General features: G+C 47.6%; 1 protein-coding gene across 5 annotated transcripts in view; it reads left to right on the top strand.

The window, feature by feature from the left end:
• The window catches only part of P4HA2 (prolyl 4-hydroxylase subunit alpha 2), a 34,988-nt gene extending 19,174 nt beyond the window's left edge, over positions 1-15,814 (top strand). The window contains exons 9-16 of one of the 5 annotated variants that reach the window (XM_064161526.1): positions 6,234-6,304; positions 6,997-7,096; positions 8,181-8,234; positions 10,816-10,875; positions 10,943-11,008; positions 13,822-13,890; positions 14,287-14,383; positions 15,297-15,814. In XM_064161526.1, the coding sequence (XP_064017596.1) occupies positions 6,234-6,304; positions 6,997-7,096; positions 8,181-8,234; positions 10,816-10,875; positions 10,943-11,008; positions 13,822-13,890; positions 14,287-14,383; positions 15,297-15,367 (588 nt within the window). In that variant the 3' untranslated portion in view covers positions 15,368-15,814. The other 4 variants (XM_064161522.1, XM_064161521.1, XM_064161523.1 and 1 more) reach the window with 4 other exon arrangements.
• The last annotated feature ends 1,947 nt before the right edge of the window (positions 15,815-17,761 follow it).

A 17,761-nucleotide genomic window follows, 5' to 3' on the forward strand; every position in this document is an offset into this window, starting at 1 on the left:
CCTTCTAGCACAGAGCAGGCAGAGGATTTGAAAGACCTGGTTTCATACTACAGATGGTACACTGCAGCTGTGAGCCTACACTGCTCAGGCCACACCTTGAGTGCTGTGTCCAGTTCTGGGCCCCTCAACTCAAGAGAGATGTTGAGGTGCTGGAAGGTGTCCAGAGAAGGGCGACAAAGCTGGGGAGGGGCCTGGAACACAAACCCTACCAGGAGAGGCTGAGGGATCTGGGGTTGTTTAGCCTAGAGAAGAGGAGGCTCAGAGGTGACCTCATTGCTGTCTACAACTACCTGAAGGGAGGCTGTAGCCAGGTGGGGGTTGGTCTGTTCTCCCAGGCAACCAGCAGTAGAACAAGGGGACACAGTCTCAAGTTGTGCTGGGGGAAGTATAGGCTGGTTGTTAGGAGGGAGTTGTTGTCAGAGAGAGTGATTGGCATTGGAATGGGCTGCCCAGGGAGGTGGTGGAGTCACCGTGCTTGGAGGTGTTCAAAAAAGCCAAGCCTGGCTGGGGCACTTAGTGCCATGGTCTGGTTGATTGGCCAGGGCTGGGTGCCAGGTTGGGCTCGATGATCTTGGAGGTCTCTTCCAACCTCGTTGAGTCTGTGAGCTGCCTGGTGATGTAGGACTGTAAAGCTCAGGCTCCTGAAGGTATTAGTGCATTGCTGCACTTCTCTGCAAAGTTCTCAGTAAATGGCTTAGAAGCCCCTTTAGGAAACCACCTGTAAAGGTGGATGACTGCCTGGTTTACAGTCTTAGGAGTAGTGTCCAACAGACTTTTGAAGTCTGCCTTTTGAAATGGAGCTAAACTTCAGAAGACTAAAAAGACAGAAATCCCAGCAGAGGTGAGAAGAGACAAAGTGGTTTGCTGTTAGGTGGTTTTTGGTTTATTATTGTGCTAGAATATACCCAGAAATGTGGTGGGTTTTTCAGGTGTGCTGGAGTCTGCTGCTGCTGTTTTAAACCATAGTCTAGACATGCATAGAGCCTCTCTGGATGACATGATGCATCCAGGAGCTGGAACTGTAGTGTTCTCCTGAGGCCACACACAGCTCGTTGGCATTAATGTGATGCAGTTAACACAGAGTGGAGAAATCATTTGTGCTCTTAAGTAATTCCCAATCTGGGACACTTGGGAAGGACATAGTACTTGTAAGGGTGAATGTACAATGCAGTGCTTCTCACATAGCACTTACTGCTGGCTTTTCCACCTAGATAGCTGTGCTGGGGAGCTGCAAATGCTTCACACAATCCCAGCATGGTGGGGGTTGGAAGAGATCTCTGGAGATCAGCCAGTCCAGCCCCTCTGCTAAAGTAGGCTCACCCACAGCAGTTTGCCCAGGACCATAATGGCCAGGGGGATTTGCAAGAGCTCCAGAGAAGGAGACTCCACAACCTCTCTGGGCAGCCTGCTCTGGGCCTCCAGCACCCTCACACTAAACAAGTTTCTCCTCTTGTTCAGATGGACCCTCCTGGGTTCTAGTTTGTGTCCATTGCCCCTTGTCCTGTCTCTGGCCACCACTGAGAAGAGTCTGGCTCCATCCTCTTGCTGAGCATTGATCAGATCCCTTCTGGGGTTCCTCTTCTCCAGGCTCAGCAGCCCCAGGGCTCTCAGTGTTTCTCCTCACAGAGATGCTCCAGGCCCTTTGGCATCTTTGTAGCCTCTGCTGGACTCTCTCCAGTAGTTCCATCTCTGTGCTAGGTGTAGATCCAGCTGAAAAAGCAGCAGCTTCGAATAGGACCCCCAGTTTTGATGCAATTACCTCTTACCCATGGTTTGAACTACCTGAGGGGTGGTTGTGGCCAGGAGGAGGTTGCTCTCTTCTCTCAGATGGCCAGTGCCAGAACAAGAGGACACAGCCTCAGGCTCCGCCAGGGGAGATTTAGGCTGGAGGTGAGGAGAAAGTTCTTCCCTGAGAGAGTCATTGGACACTGGAATGGGCTGCCCGGGGAGGTGGTGGAGTCGCTGTCCCTGGGGCACTTCAAGGCAAGGCTGGACGTGGCACTTGGTGCCATGGTCTGGCCTTGAGCTCTGTGGTAAAGGGTTGGACTTGATGATCTGTGAGGTCTCTTCCAACCCTGATGATACTGTGATACTGTGAATTCTAGTGACTCTGCACACACTGAAGCAGCTACTCAGTGTAGCTAGTCACTATCTTCTCTGATTTTTCAGGAGGTGAAACTTCCTTTACCTGCTTTCTTTCAGGCCAAAAGATATGGCAGTGTGATGTCAGCAGATGCTGCAGCTGTTGTCAGCTCTGCCAAGGATGTGAAATGGAAAGCTGCTATTTTTTCTAGATGAGTGGTACATTTTAGCACTCCCCTAGCTACTGCTGTTGAAGCTGGTGCTAAAATACCAGTCAAGAATCACTCCTCTGTGTGTATTTCTACATGTAAACATAAATAGTTGAAAACAGACTGAGAAAGTGATGCTTCCTAAGAACATTATTCATGTGGGATGTTTGTGGAGCTGGATTTCTGTGACTGCCAGCCAGCCATGGGAGTGCTGGCAGAACACTCCTGTCTCAGTGAGCACTCTCACCTCCATAAATGGAGGCTTTCCTATTACATCATACTACAAAACTTCCAAAGCCTGAGATCAAATGGAAACATTGGGCTGGAGCACTATCACTCAGTTTACTTTATCAAATTAAACATGTTTTAAACAAGGCACCCTTTTTTTTTTTTTCCTGGGTTTTCTCTTTTTCTCCTCAAAGTTTTATGGAAAGTCTTGAGTTTGTTCACTGAGATTTGCTTGTTAGTCATTTCAGAAGGAGCCTTTGTGTGATTGCTGTAGTGCAGGAGCAGAACCAAGCCCTGTAGGAGTAGGTAAATGATGCAGTGTTAAGGTTCAAATGAAAGCTTGCAGTTAAAGCAACCATTTTATTGCCTTTTTTAAGCCACATCTGTCCATAGCTCAGCTGCAGGATCAGCTTTAAACGATGCAGGGCTGCTGAAGGCATGGAAAATGCAAGTTCCTGTAATGAAATGATCCTTAATAACTACAGCTTCTTTTATGCCAGGAAATTTTAGCTAGTGATGGTGGAAGGTTTCAGACAGAGCTCTGCAGCAGTGTGTTAGCTTTGGGCTCAAAGATGAGCACTTCCTTAGTTACAAAAGGCATCTGCAAGAAACTTCTGCTTTTGGGCCCAAGCACTTCTTATCATTATCTGCAGCTTCAACTTGCCAATGCCTCTTTATTTTGTAGAGACACAACATCTGTACCTGATTGAGGAGCTGTATTCAAGTTGGTTTTCCTGCTTGTTTTGCAAAATGCAGTCACTTCTCCCCCAGTTCCAAAAAACAGTTCCAATTTTTCAGGCAATGCATAAGAGCTGACTGGGAAGGGTCAAGAGAATTCTGAACTGTGTCAGTGTGGATTGGGACAGGTCTGCCATGAAAATGAGAAACACAGACCCAGATTTCTGGGTGTTGCCTACAAAACAGGCATGCTTGAACTAGCTAAAACATGATTAACTTTGTAGTCAATGCTTGAGGATTTCAGCTGTGCAGAGTGTCAGGGGGGAAAGCCAACACAGCTACGCACAGACTTGAGAGGAAGACTGAGGGAGGCTCTGAGCATTGTTATGATGATTCCTTACAGCTCAGCAAATGCGTCTTAAAGGGCTGTTCTCTCCACCCAGATTGAGAGCCTCACATCTCTCAGTTGGTTAGATCAAGTGAGGTATGGATTGTACTCCCCTCTAGCAAGGCCACATCTGGAGTACTGGATCCAGTTCTGGGCTCTACTGCAAAAGTGGAAAGGAACTATTGGAGAGAGTCCAGTAGAGGCTACAAAGCAGCTGAGTGGTCTGGAGCATCTCTCTGAGGAGGAAAGGCTGAGAGCCCTGGGGCTGTTAAGCCTGGAGAAGAGAAGCCCTAAAGGAGATCTGATCAATGCTCAGCAAGGGCTAAAGGGTGGGGGGCAAGGGGATGAGGCCAGACTGTTGTCAGTGGTGCTCAGAAATAGGACAAGGGATAATGGGCACAAACTGGAATCCAGGAGGTTCCATCTGAACAAGAGGAGAGTTTACTGTGGGAGTGCTGAAGCCCAGGAGCAGGCTGCCCAGAAAGGTTGTGTCTTTCCTCCTCTGGAGAGCTTCTGAACTCACCTGGATGTTGTGATCCTGGGCAAGCTGCAAGCTGCTGTGAGAGACCCAACTTTAGCAGGAGGCTGGACTGGATGATCACCAGAGGTCCTTTCCAACCCCTATCATGCTGGGATTCTGTGTATCTTAAATGAAGAAGACAGCCTATGGGAAAGAGGAGATGTGCCATAACAGGAATGCAGTCAGGTCGATTTGAGCTCTGATTTGTTTAGATCAGCTACTAGGTGGAGAAATAAAGCAGACATACAGAAACTTGAAAATGGCAGCAGAAGGAGAAGTTTGGGAAGCTAAATTATATGCCCAAAGCTGTGCTTCTCTGTGCAAGTGAAGAACAACATTCGGTCAGCCTGGCTCTTCTCTTATGATTTATGCAGGAGAAATCTGGAATAAAATAACAGTGAGTCAGAATTACAGCAGCAGCTCTGCCAGGAACTCTTGTATAGGGACAAGACAGCTGCCATGGATTGTACAGCTGGCTGGAAGCTTCATTTGAGGGAAGCTGAAGGAAATAATGACTGCCTGCTCTGTAGAAAAGCCAAATGAAAAAGGCTTTCTGTGACCTGTAATTCAGGGGAAAGGAGGAGACATGATTTAGGGTGTTTGTGGTTTGCAGGAGTTAAATTTAAATGTGGTCTGAGCTCAGGCAAAGAAAGGAGTGTTCCAGTTCTTGTTCTCAGCTGCAAGTGTAAAACCTAAGTGGCCTGCTGTTAGGCTGGTAGCAGGCTGTCACTTGGACACCATAGCAAACCTGGGTCCAGCTTTGCCCTTTGATGTGGGCTAAGGGGGGTGATGCTTTCCTTGCTGCTTGAAATACTTAGGTCAACTGTGCTTTTGCAGGGCTACCTTCATACTCTCACAACAGATCTCAGTCTTTCTGAATCAGATGTTCCAGGCATCTTCCAGCTACAGAATGAGCACAATGATGTTGAATTGCCCTCATGAGTTTCCTGTCATTGTGGATTTGCTTGCTCCATCACCTGTAACTCATTCTGTAGAAGTTTTCACTTTCATCTGACAATGAAGTTGAGTTTTTGCAGTCCTCATAAGGAGCAGGCTGGTTGAATTTAAGGGATGTTGAGTGAAATGCTGGAACAGGTTGCCCAGGTTGCACCACAGTGCAGGCCTCATCCTTGGAAACATTCAAAGACAAACTTGATGGGGCCCCGAGCAACCTGGTGTAGTTAAGGATCGTAGAATGGTTTAGGTTGGAGGGGACCTCAGGGATCATCCAGTTCCAACCCCCTGCCACAGGCAGGGACACCTCCCCCTAGAACAGGTTGCTCAAAGTCTCATCCAGCCTGGCCTTAAACACCCCTAGGGAAGGAGCAGCCACAACCTCTTTGGGCAACCTGTACCAGTGTCTCACCACCTTCACTGTAAAGAGCTCTTTCCTAACAACCAGTTTGAATCTCCCCTCTGCCAGTTTAAACCCATTACCCCTTGTCCTGCCATTACAAGACCTTGTCAGTAGTCCCTACCCAGCCTTCCTGTAGGTCCCATTCAGATACTGGAAGGCCACTATAAGGTCTCCTCAAAGCCTCCTCCTGTCCCTGCTCACTGCAGGGGGTTTGGACAAGATGGTCTTTGGCCCTTTCCAACCCAATACATCCTATGAGTCTCTCTTTGCCTCTTGCTAATATTGACTCCAGCCATCTTAAAGTAACTTCACAGCCTGTTCAGGTTAGACATGAGGAAGAAATTCTTCCCTGTGAGGGCAATGAGTTGCTGGAACAGATACCCCAGAGAAGCTGTGGGTGCCCCTTCTCTGGAAGTGTTCAAGGGCAGATTGGATGAAACCTGGTGTAGGGGAAGGTGTCCCTGTCTGTGGCAGGGGATTGGAATTAGATGACTTTTCATGGCCTTTCATGTCCTTTCCAACACCAATCATTCTGAGGTGTAATGAATGTGGTGGCTGGTGCAGCCGGTCAGATGCAGGTGATGGATGCCACTTGTATTCCTGCTCCATGCTGTTCTGCAACACATCAGAACAAACTCTAGGCTGGAGCTATTAGCTTCATGCTGTGTTGGAGTTGGACAGGTGAGGTGCTGCTCTTGGTTGGAGGTGAGAGGATTTTTTGCTAACCTGTGGTTGATGTGTTTCTTCCCCTTGGGGACTTTTTTGGCACAGCTGGCACGAGCCACAGTCCGCGATCCCAAAACCGGCGTCCTTACAGTGGCTAGCTACAGGGTATCCAAAAGGTAAGCGTGGAGGAGGGTTCAGCAGCAAGAGGCTTGTGCTGAACAGCTGCTGTCTGCTGCCTACAGGTCAAAACTGGCATGCAACAGTGAGAAATGAATGCCATGTCCAGTTCTGGGCTCCCCAGTTCCAGGAGGACAGGGACTTCCTGGAGAGGGTGCAACAAAGAGCTGCAAAGGTGCTGAGGGGGCTGGAACATATCTCCATCTTTCCTCACAGAGAGATTTGGGACTTAGTTTGGAGAAGGCTGGGGGGGTATCTCATCAGTGCTCACAAATACTTAAAGGGTGGGCATCAGGAGGATGAGACCAGGCTGTTTTCAGTGGTGCCCAGTGATAGGACAAGGGGTAGTGGGCACAAAGTTGAACCTAAGTTCTATCTGAACATGAGGAGGAACTTCTTTATGTTGAGGGTGGTGGAGCAGCCTGCACAGAGAGGTGGTAGAGTCTCCTCCTCTGGAAACTCTCAGCCCCCAGCTGGGTGTTTTCTTGTGTGATCTTCTGTAGGTGAACCTGCCTTGGCATGGGAGGGCTGGAGTTGATGGTGTCCAGAGGTCCCTTCCAACCCTACCATTCTGTGGAATGGCTCTTTTTTTGCCATATGACTGATTCCCAAGAATTCTTCTGCCTTGGGAAAGGGATTGTTGTGATTGGCATACCAAACATAACATGTTTCAATCCTTCCCTTGGCCTAGCTCCTGGCTGGAGGAAGATGATGATCCTGTTGTGGCCAAGGTCAATCAAAGAATGCAGCAGATCACAGGGCTAACAGTGGAAACAGCTGAACTGTTGCAGGTTGGTACACTTGTCAGACCTCCTCCTGGAGGAAAATAGCTGCTGGCCAGGGTAGTCTGGTGCTTGTGCAGATAAAATCACAGGCTGGCTCTTAGGAGCATCCCTGAGGAGTTGTGTTGCCTGACTGCACACACACACAGCAGGACATTAATGAGCATTTGAAGAGTGTGGGGTGTTCCCAGCTGTTGCTGGCTGTAAAGACTTGGAGGTGGATGTGCTCCCTTTGTGTGTCAGGGGTGTGGGGATACCAAAGAAATGGGAGGTGACCATGTGCAGCAATCTGTGATTTGCCAGTTTGTTTTGAGGGAAGTACCTGCCAACTCCTCCCAAGTCTGCAGGAAGCTCAGCCTCTTCCCTAGCTGAACCTTTTGAAGACCCAAGTAATTCTCAGGGTCCTGCCATATTCTCAGGGCTGTCTGTTGGGGAAAGGAAGGAGAGCAGAAGTGGTACAGCCCTGCCAGAGTAGGTGTACCTCAGCCTACGCACTGCTGCTCTTCCTCAGCGCTCCTTGAGTTCCTGCTGTAGTGCTCAAATGAAGTCCTGTCGATTCCTGCCTCTCCACATAACTGTGTAGCAATCTGGGAGACACAATAAATGCAGGTTCAGAGTAACTCAATCATGATATAGTCTTCAGCTACAGTGAAGGGATGTTTTTGAGCTACTATGGGCCTTCTGTGCTCCTGGATGGGCGAGTGACAAGAAACAAATATGACACAATTCAATTTTGTCTCCTAGTTAGGACTCAGATACTGGAGAACTACATTCACTCAGCTGCCTCCTTCGGCTGTTCATTCGTGTTAAACAGTTGTAGTGATAGAGTGCAGCCACTGAGAAACGTTTGGTACCGAGCAACGCTCAGCAAAACCCTTACACTGGGAAAGGAAAAGAGCACTTCAGTCCTTCCTCATCAGCATACCTCACTTCTGGCAGCCTGAAGAGAAGTTGAGTGTGCTAGAGATAGTAATCTCTGAAAAGGGCTCTCAAAAGGGCTGTTTCTCAAAGCATGTTTTGGGTTTGAGAGCAAGTGCTGTCTCCTGTGCTTTGCAGTTCAGTGACCTTTGTGCTTTCTTCTTCCACACTGCAGGTTGCCAACTATGGAATGGGAGGACAGTATGAGCCACACTTTGATTTTTCTAGGGTAAGATCACACTTCCAGTTATTTCTGAGGTGTTTAAGGAGGGGGGAAGAGTTTGTTTTGAGAGAAATAGAAGCCATGTTCTGTTGAAGCCTTTAATGTATGGCCCTGCTGCATGGATGGGTGGGTGATGACTTTTGGAAAGCCTTTGCGCTGCCTTCTCTGATGCTGAAAGCTCAGGAGAACAATGAACATCTATGCTTGCTTGTCTCTGTCACCTTGATTTCCAGCACAGCAGGGACACTAAAAGGCAGACATGCAGCACTCAGATGTGCTTCTTCTAGAACTTCATTCAGACAGAGGTTTGCAAGCTCTGAGTTGTGAATCTGAGTTGTTCCATTAGGCTTCTGAGCTCACCAAGGCTGTCCAAGTCCTTGGGTGGCTGTTTTGAAGGACTTTGCAGGAGTTGGCTGAGAAGGACACCTCCTTCCACCTCCCTCTCAAGAAGTAGCCGTTGTGAAGATCTTGGATCATGCAGCCTTTCTGACAAATACCCCTTACTGTGGCTGCAGCTAGAGGATCTGAAGAGGCTTTGGGGTTGGTGTTACAGTGAGCAGGAGAACTTGCATATGATGGGTGCTGGATCCACACCAAACACTAGAGGGCTCCACCTGGCAGTTAAAAGCTCTGGTTTGCTGCACTTAGGGAGAAAAGAGGAGCAGATTCCTGATTGCTGCCCTAAACCCATGCATGAACATGCTGATCAAGGAGCTATGGTGACCTGGCAGTTAAAAGCTCTGGTTTGCTGCATTTAGGCAGAAAAGAGGAGCAGGTTCCTGATTGCTGCCCTAAACCCATGCATGAACATGCTGATCAAGGAGCTATGGTGACCTGGCAGTTAAAAGCTCTGGTTTGCTGCATTTAGGCAGAAAAGAGGAGCAGATTCCTGATTGCTCCCCTAAACCAATGCATGAATGTGCTGATCAAGGAGCTGTGGTGACTGGTAATTTCAAACCTAAAATCCACCTGATGCCTCGAGTTCCAGTAGAACAATGGGATATCAGTGGAACCTGGTTACATTCCTGTCCTGATGGTTTTACCTGGTAGAAAGGATTGCTGCAGCCACAGCCCAGTCATGAGTGCAGAATTGAAGCTGCCTGATTTAACCCTGCTTGAAAGAAGGAAAAGGGAAAACTGCTGAACTTCAGCACTCTGCAAGCTCATATTCGTTAGCTTTGGCCTGTGGAGACAGTTCTCCTATTAACATGAAGGCTGTTTCGTTTCCTGAGTCAAGTGAATGCTCTTAAATCCTCTTCAAAGCTTTGTGGACTCAAGGATCTCAGCCATCAAGTTGGCCAGGGTGGACTTCACTTTTGGATTAGGCAGCTGGGGCAGAGCTCCACTTGGAACATAACCTTGGCTGCAGTCATCAGCTGACACAAGGCGATCATGGAATGTGCCCTAGTTTTGGCCTGGTCCTGCAGGCTCTCTGTGCATCACAGACTGCAGGACTGAATGCTGAGGTACTGCCATGTCTCCCTGTCTCCAGACCAGCCTTGAAGCTCTTTGTTCCCTCCTCCAATAGGGACACTTTAACAGGTACAACTTGAAGGTTTTATTGTCTGCACAGAAGTTAGGGAGGTTTTGTTACTGACATTCAGAAGTGTGTCTGGACCTGAGTTTGGCAGCAACAGGTGAAACCAGGAAGTCCTCTACATCTTAGTGCTCTCCTGTTGGCTCTTTTGAATTGAATTGGTAGATACAAGAGTCTTGCTGGTTTTGCAAATCCATTTAAGAAAGACCTTTTGTTTCTTGAACCAGTCTTCAAGCAGACTGAGCAGCTTAAGAGGTGGTGGCTGTGATTTTCTTCGCTGTTTATCTTGCCTAATACTTACTACTTCTTGAAATGTTAGAGACTGTTTGGGTTGTGTGGAAGGCTGCACCTTAATGTCTCTTGGCTGAACTTCCTGACTGTGAGCAATGTAAATAAACTTTTAAATTGCCTTTTCTTCTGAAGAGAGGAGAGAGCCAGTGGTGTCCTAGGTGTTCTTTCTGCTTCTAACCTGGCACCACCATGATCTTGTACTTCAACAAAGGAAACTCAAAGTGTTTCCTACAGAGTAAACACAACTTCATCTTTTTGATGTGATCCTTTAGGCCTATGCAGCCAACCACCTGAAAGAACTTCATCATGAATCTAAGATTGCCATTCTGCAGTTCTGCCTGCTGGCTAAAAAATGTCATCTCTCTTCTCTTTGAGGCCCTACCACGTTTACAAGAATCTGGTGTGTCCTGTAGAGCCCACTCTTGAGTTTTTCACATTCACCTCAGTTGTTGACTTTAGATCTACATCCAGTTACAGCCATGGCCTGTTGTTAACTTTGTGGCTAACATCAGTGCCACAGGCCCTGGAAACATCATCTCTGCCCTAAGGATTGCTTCAGTGCTGCTTCTCCTTACAGCCTTGGCATGCTGCGTGCATGCAGTTATGCACCGCGGCTGCAGTTCGTCATGGCTTTAATTATCCCTTTTCTACTCCAGCTCTTTGAAATGGGGCTTTAAGCATCTCTCTGCAGGGCTACACTTGTGCAAGTCTCTGGTGAGCCTGTTTGCAACCTGGGGTTAAAGTTGTTGTCTGTTGCAGCGCCCCTTTGACAGCACACTCAAAACGGAAGGAAATAGGCTAGCGACGTTTCTTAACTATGTAAGTACCTCTGCTTTGTTTGTCTGTGAGCTTGGAGGTTTGCAGCTATTCTCATTTAATTTTATAGAAGGATGAGCCAGATGCTTTCAAGCGGTTAGGGACTGGAAATCGTGTGGCCACTTTTTTAAACTATGTAAGTATGATGATGATCCTTTCTGCCTTGAGTGTAACTTGTATTTGGAGCAGCATCTCGCTGCCAGCTTGCGCACTTGGGTTGTTTGGAGAGGCTTCCTGGCGACTGGAAGTAGGGGGGGTACATTCTTCTTGCAGCATCAGGTGCTGTGCCATCTGAGTTGACATGAGTTCTGGTGGTTTTAACCTCAGAGCAGAAAATTTTGGCTACAGGACCCAGATTCCCTATAGAGGGAGCGTTAGGGAATAGTTGGGCTAAGGGATCTTCAAGGTCTTTCCCAACCGAAATGCTTCTGTGGTTCTCCTTTTGGCCACTCTGTTATGGAGTCATTGACTTGACTGGATTCCTGTTGGTGGAAAAGGAGGATTTGGCTGATTTCCCAAAGGCAAGTGCTCGAGATCCCCACGTGGTACTCTGAGAACTTGGCTCTCAGCCCTTTACCATCATGTTCTTCCACCACTCTTTGGCAGCACTTGATGTTGTGGTCCTGTCAGCCTCCATTGAAGCTCTTTGTCCAAGCAGAGCTTCTCAGGCACAGCTGCTGCTTCAGCAAATGGAGGAGGCAGAGCTAATAAAGTTGCTGCAGCTGGTTTACAGGTGCAGAATGGAGAGAATTCAGTAACTGCATGCATTCCACAGCCTGCAGACCATGTACATTGCAGTCACAAACCAAGCTGCCGCTGCTGCCAGTGGCCTGATGCTCTCACAGTGGTTTGCTGGCAGCATTTTCACCTGTCAACCTATGGTATCAGTCACATAGGATCAGCTAATCTGCTGTGTCTGACTTTTGAGTGGTGCATCTTGAAATCTCAAGTGCTGGGATGAATCGTTTATGGCCGAGCTGCTGTTTTGAGTGCAAGATGCATCTCAAAACAAACCAGAAACACTTGGTGTATGGCAGGAGGAAGTAATTTCCAAAGCAAAAAAAAAAACCCAGAATAACATAGGTAGGTGTGAAATACTTTGCTGCTAAGGGGCTTCAATTTACAGTTGGCTGAGTCTGTGTTTTATTGGCCTCTGAAACTTTTGGAGAAGCCTTGAAGCAGAGCTCTTAAGAAAAAAGGTGATAAATAACTTGTTTCTTAAAGTGGTGAGAAGCAAATAAAAATGGGAATGTCTGGTTCCTGTAAAAGATAAAAGACAGGAACAGGTAACAATAAAGAAATACCTGGTTCCTGTCAAAGAGGGGGAAAAAATAAGGAGCATCAAGAAATGAGGAGCTCCTGATTACTACTTTGAAGTGAGAATCAGCTGATTGGTGTAAAAAGTGATGAAGCACCTGGTTTTCTGCCAGCTGTACATGGTCACAGGCAGTGTACTCTGTCATGTGTAGAACACACCAGACGTGTCCCAGCACCTTACTAAACAGAGTGGTTGTGTGGCTCAGCCGTAGGCATTAACTTGCCAAGTTGCATGCAGCTGCTTTCTAGTTGGAAGGGGCAAAAACCTGTGCACCTATGGCATCTCATGCCCTTTTATTGTAGGTACCAAGCAGGAGGACACCAGAGTGGTAATGACATCTGCTTTAAACAGAAATCCAAGTTACAATAGAGAATGTGGGGGCTTGGGGAGAGCATATTCATTGAAGTGCTGCTGTGTGTGTTTGGTGGGAGCTTGATCTGATGCATTTCTTTCTGTTAAACTCTCATCCAAAACTTCCTGAAGTCAGTGGAAAGGCAAATATTAATGGGAGTTTTTCCAGGAACTTTCAGTTTTGGATCAAGTCATAGAATTGTAGAATCAACCAGGTTGGAAGAGACCTCCAAGCTTGTACAGTCCAACCTATCACCCAGCCCTATCCAGTCAACCAGACCATGGTACTAAGTGCCTCATCCAGGCTTTTCATCAACATCTCCAGGGATGGGGATTCCTCCACCTCCCTGGGCAGCCCATTCCAATGACAGTCACTCTTTCTGGGAAGAACTTACTGCTAACATCCAGTCTATACCTCCCTGGGCACAACTTTAAGCTGTGTCCCCTTGTTCTGTTGCTGGTTGCCTGGGAGAAGAGACCAACCCCACCTGGCTACAGCCTCCCTTCAGTCTAGAGTTTATAGTGAATCCATCCTTACTGAGGAATTCAGTAAGGTTAAAGGACTTGTGATGGGACAAGGGGCAATGGCTTATATCTTGAAGAGGGGAGGTTTAGACTGGAAATTAGGGAGAAATTCTTTCCAGTGAGTGTGATGAGACACTAGAACAGGCTACTCAGGGAGGTTGTGGATGCCCCCTGCCTGGAGGTGTTCAAGGCCATGTTTGAGGTCATGAGCATCGTGGTTTACTGGGAGGTGTCCCTGTCCATGGCAGGGAGGTTGGAACTGGGTGATCTCCAAGTTCCCTTTCAACCCAACCCAGTCTATGAAACTCATCCCAGCATAGAAGGGTGAAGCATGAACATAGATGTAAATCAGTCCCAAAGGCATGGCTTCAGTTTGAGTAACTGATTTAACATCCACTTGGTTGTTTTCCTAATTGGATTGCAAGCTGGGATGGAATTCTTCAAACTGATTTACTCCTGAAGTCCTCTCCCTTGCTCTAGAGCATTAGCTTGACTCTGCAGATACTCAGCTTCCTAGGGCTGGTTGTTTAGATTATATACAGCCTGCAGCACAGAGTACTGAAGAGAAGTCTTGAGCTGACCACAAAAGCTTCAGCAGCAGGTCCTGTTAGTTCTGCAGTTCTTGCTGCTTGAAGTGCATCCTTTTCTCGTCAGGTGCAGATAGAAATCTCTGTCAGGGCTTTTGAGGGACTTGTGGGACTGTGTGTGCAAAAAGCACTGTAAATAAACAGACTCTCTGGGTTTTGTTTCCTCAGATGAGTGATGTAGAAGCTGGAGGAGCTACAGTTTTCCCAGATTTTGGGGCAGCAATATGGCCCAAGAAGGTAAAAGCTCTTTGTGTTGCTTGATTTCTCCCCTCTCCTGTTCCTGTCTTGTCCTGGGTCCATTCAAAGTCACTAATGTGACAAAGTGAGCTGGCAGGCTGCTGTGTATTGAGGCAGCTGGAGCTGATTTTGTGGACTCCAGGGCTGCTTCCTTTGTGAACAGTTTCTGGGTAGAGCTAATAAAACCTCCTTGCATCCAGGTAGAAGTCTTTGCTTTGAACATACTGGAGTTAGAGCTGGGCCTAAGGGGATTTTGTGTGCTGTCAGTGGCAGCCTATGTTGGAAGTGCTTCATAGGAGCCTGCAGCTGACTTTATCACCATTCTCCCCACCCCTTACTGTACTCTGGCTAATTACGTTGGGGTTTGACTAATCCAGATCTGATTTCACTTTCCAGGGGACAGCAGTGTTTTGGTACAACCTTTTCAGAAGTGGCGAGGGTGATTATAGAACAAGGCATGCAGCTTGCCCAGTACTAGTAGGGTGTAAATGGGGTAAGTAACACTCATTTAGGAACAAAGCCAGGCAAAGCTGGTGATACCCTGAAGCAGTAGAGCTGCATTTAATTACCTGGGCGTTGGCCATTTTCTCTCCTGCAGTCATGTGGCAACAGGAACAGCTCCTACCAGCATTGTCACAGTGTTGAGCAGCTGCACTGTTCAGCTGCAGGTTTTGCTGGTGGGTTTGACTTGTGTTGGTGACAGCACAAGATATCTCTGGGTTTGTGTGGTGTGTCAGCATCAGGATGGCTTAAGATAAACCTTGGCTAGATTCAGGTCTGTTCCTGCAAAGATTTTGTAGCACCACAGAACTGCTATGGTTAGAAAAGACTTCTAAGATCATCAAGTTCAGCCACTGACTGAAGACCGTCATGGCCATTAAACAATTTCTTTTCTGCAGGAGTGGTCAAGCCCAAGGAGGTGGAGTCCCCATCCCTGGTGGTGTTCAAGAAACAAGTGTATATGGCACTTGGGGACATGATTTAATGGCCATGGTGGTGTTAGGTCAGTGGTTGGGCTTGATGACCTTTTAGGAGTCTTTTCAACCCAAACCATTCTGTGATACTAAATGATACCAGACCCAGAATGTGCTGCTCTGTTGCTGTTGACCCCAGAACTGTGCAACTGGAAAGATTCTTTCTTCCTCAGCCATTTGCATCCTTGTGTGTGTTTTTCCTATGGGATGGGTAGAGCAGTGTAAGCAGGAATTCATAGATTGATTTGGGTTGGAAGGAACCTTGAAGACCAACTTGGCTCTCTGCTAGACCAGACTGGTCAAGGCCTCATCCAGCCTGGCCTTGAACACCTCCAGGCTGAGATGAGCTTTAAACTGAATTAACCATCTGGGTTGTGGTGATACATGCAGTGCATGCATGGTGATAACTAATATCATGTCCTTGTTCCACAGTTTCCAACAAATGGTTCCATGAAAGAGGAAATGAGTTCTTAAGACCTTGTGGGAGAACAGAAGTTGACTGAACCCCACCCTGCTGCAGGCCTATCTCTGTCTCCTTTTCCACTGTTGTTGCTGCCAATTCATTTCTAAGAAATGATCCATCTTTTCCTGCAAGAGTTCTGGCACTTTACCCACAATAGACATAGAGGGCAAAAGAATGTGACACTTGTGAGGGAAAGAAAATGGCATTGTACACACACTCGTGTTTTGGTTGCTGTTCTTTCCATGCCCCCCTCCCAACTTTCTCTGTTCTAGTGGTGCAAACAGTGCTGTGGGTGAGTCAGTACGTTTGGGTGCTTGGTCTTGTGCCTTTTGTACCTCAGAAGATTTTTAGATGTTAAATAGTTCTTTGAGCCAAAGTTTGGTTGGTTGGTGTGTTTAAAAACAGACAAAGCCAAAGGTGTACCTGTTGATTTATTGTATTTGTGTTTGGGAACAAAAATAAATGTTCTTGCTCTAAAGTGACTCAATTCTGTGTCCTGCACAGGTATCAGTGCTTGGTTTTAGGGAGCCTTTGGTAAAGCTTTCTTGCTTTGGTGCCCTTTTACCTGTTGAAAACACCTCAGCTCATGGAATAGTTCTGGCTGGAGGAGACCCAACAACCCAGTCACCACACAACCCTGTCCTTCAGCACCACATCTACATACTGCTTTACTTTAACCTTCCCAGCTTCAGCTAGGAGCCTTAAAGTGGTGTGGTGAAGTCATGATGAGTCTTGAGAGCAGCCAGGCTGACCACTGGCACCTGTTACCTTGCTTTTCCTACACTTCTCAGGCTGCTCTTCTCCATCCTTGACAGCCCCATGGCTCTCAGCCTATCCTTCTCACAGGGCACTCAGGGCCTTTGGAGCCTCCCTTGGACACTGCAACAGTTCCCTGTCCCTCTTGAGCTGGGTAGCCCAGAATTAGACCCAGTACTCCAGCTGTGACCTCCCTAGGGCAGAGTAGAGGGGAAGGAGAACCTCCTTTGACCTGCTGGCCATGCTTTTCTGAATGCATTCCAGCAGCTCAATGACATTCTTGGCCACAAGCTCTCTGCAGTGGGCTTGTTGGGCTGCAGTTGTTAATGACCCTGAAAGGAGGAGCATCTTGTTCTGTAAACAAGCTGGCTGTGGTCAGCCAGAGCAGGCAGCTGTAGGACTTGCAAGGTTCTTTTCCCCTAAAAGCTTTTACGACCCAGCACAGCTCAATAGCTGCTCTCTAATCTTAGAGCCCTCCTTTGGTTGCCATGAATGTCGTGGCACTTGGCTGGCTGCTCAGAATATTTCATTGTTGACCTCTCTTTTTCTCAGTAAAATCTCTCAGTGCAACATAAACTTGGGAGATGAGGAGGTTTGCATCATGACAAAGCATTCACCAATGCAGCTGTCAAGAACTGATGAGGAGCCAAAGCCCCACTCTTGCCTTGGAACACTCTGGATTTCAGGGGAGGGAAGATGGATCTGCTTAGATGTGTTCTATCAACATGCTACGTTGGCAGACAAAGGTCACAGCAGGACACTGTCCAAAGAGCTGCACCTCTCACTTGGCTGGGAAATAGCAATAGCTGTTACCTCATACTGCACTCCAAAACACAATGTTCAGTTTTTCCTTTTCCCTAGGAAAACCCTACCCTGTTCTGTAGCATCCATGGTCTAGCCTTGAGCTGTGTGGTAAAGGGTTGGACTCGATGATCTGTGAGGTCTCTTCCAACCCTGATGATACTATGATACTATGATACTATGATCCCAGCATTGTAGGGGCTGGAAGGGGCCGCTGGAGATCAGCCAGTCCAACACTAGCTAAAGCAGGGCACCCACAGCAGCTTGTCCAGGACCACACTGGCATGGGGGGCTTTGGAGTCTCTCCAGAGAAGGAGACTCCACAGCATCTCTAGGCAGCCTGCTTCAGGGTTCCTCACACTAAAGAAGTTCTTCTCCTGATCAGATGGACCCTCCTGGCTTCCAGTTTGTGCCCATTGCCCCTTTTGCTGTCACTGAGAAGAGTCTGGCCCCGTACTCTTTCCCCCCACTCTCTATGTCTTGTGGAGCATTGAGCAGATCCCCTTTCAGGCTGCTTTTCTCCAGGCTTAACAGTCCCAGGGCTCTCAGCCTCCCCTCCTTGTGGAGAACAGGTGCCACTGGTGGGCACTCAGTGATCTCCCAGGCCTGTTTGTGTGGCCTGGCAGATTATAGTTCCTGTTCTGTCTCATTCTAGAAGATGAACAGAATATGGCAATCAGCCTAAAAATAGTCCTGTGGGATTGTTTGTAGACACAAAAGGGAGAAGTTTCATATGCTGGATCAAGTAACCCTTCCTCCAGCTAGGCATGGGGAGCTTCTGCCAGCATGCCACTGCCAGGTACTTAGGTCTTGTTTAGACCAAAGTTGTTTTCTCCTGATTTGCTGCTGACTCTTCTTCATTTCACAGGGTTTGTGC

This window comes from Pogoniulus pusillus, chromosome 22 (genome assembly GCF_015220805.1).
Source record: "Pogoniulus pusillus isolate bPogPus1 chromosome 22, bPogPus1.pri, whole genome shotgun sequence".
NCBI classification, from domain to species: Eukaryota; Metazoa; Chordata; class Aves; order Piciformes; family Lybiidae; genus Pogoniulus; species Pogoniulus pusillus.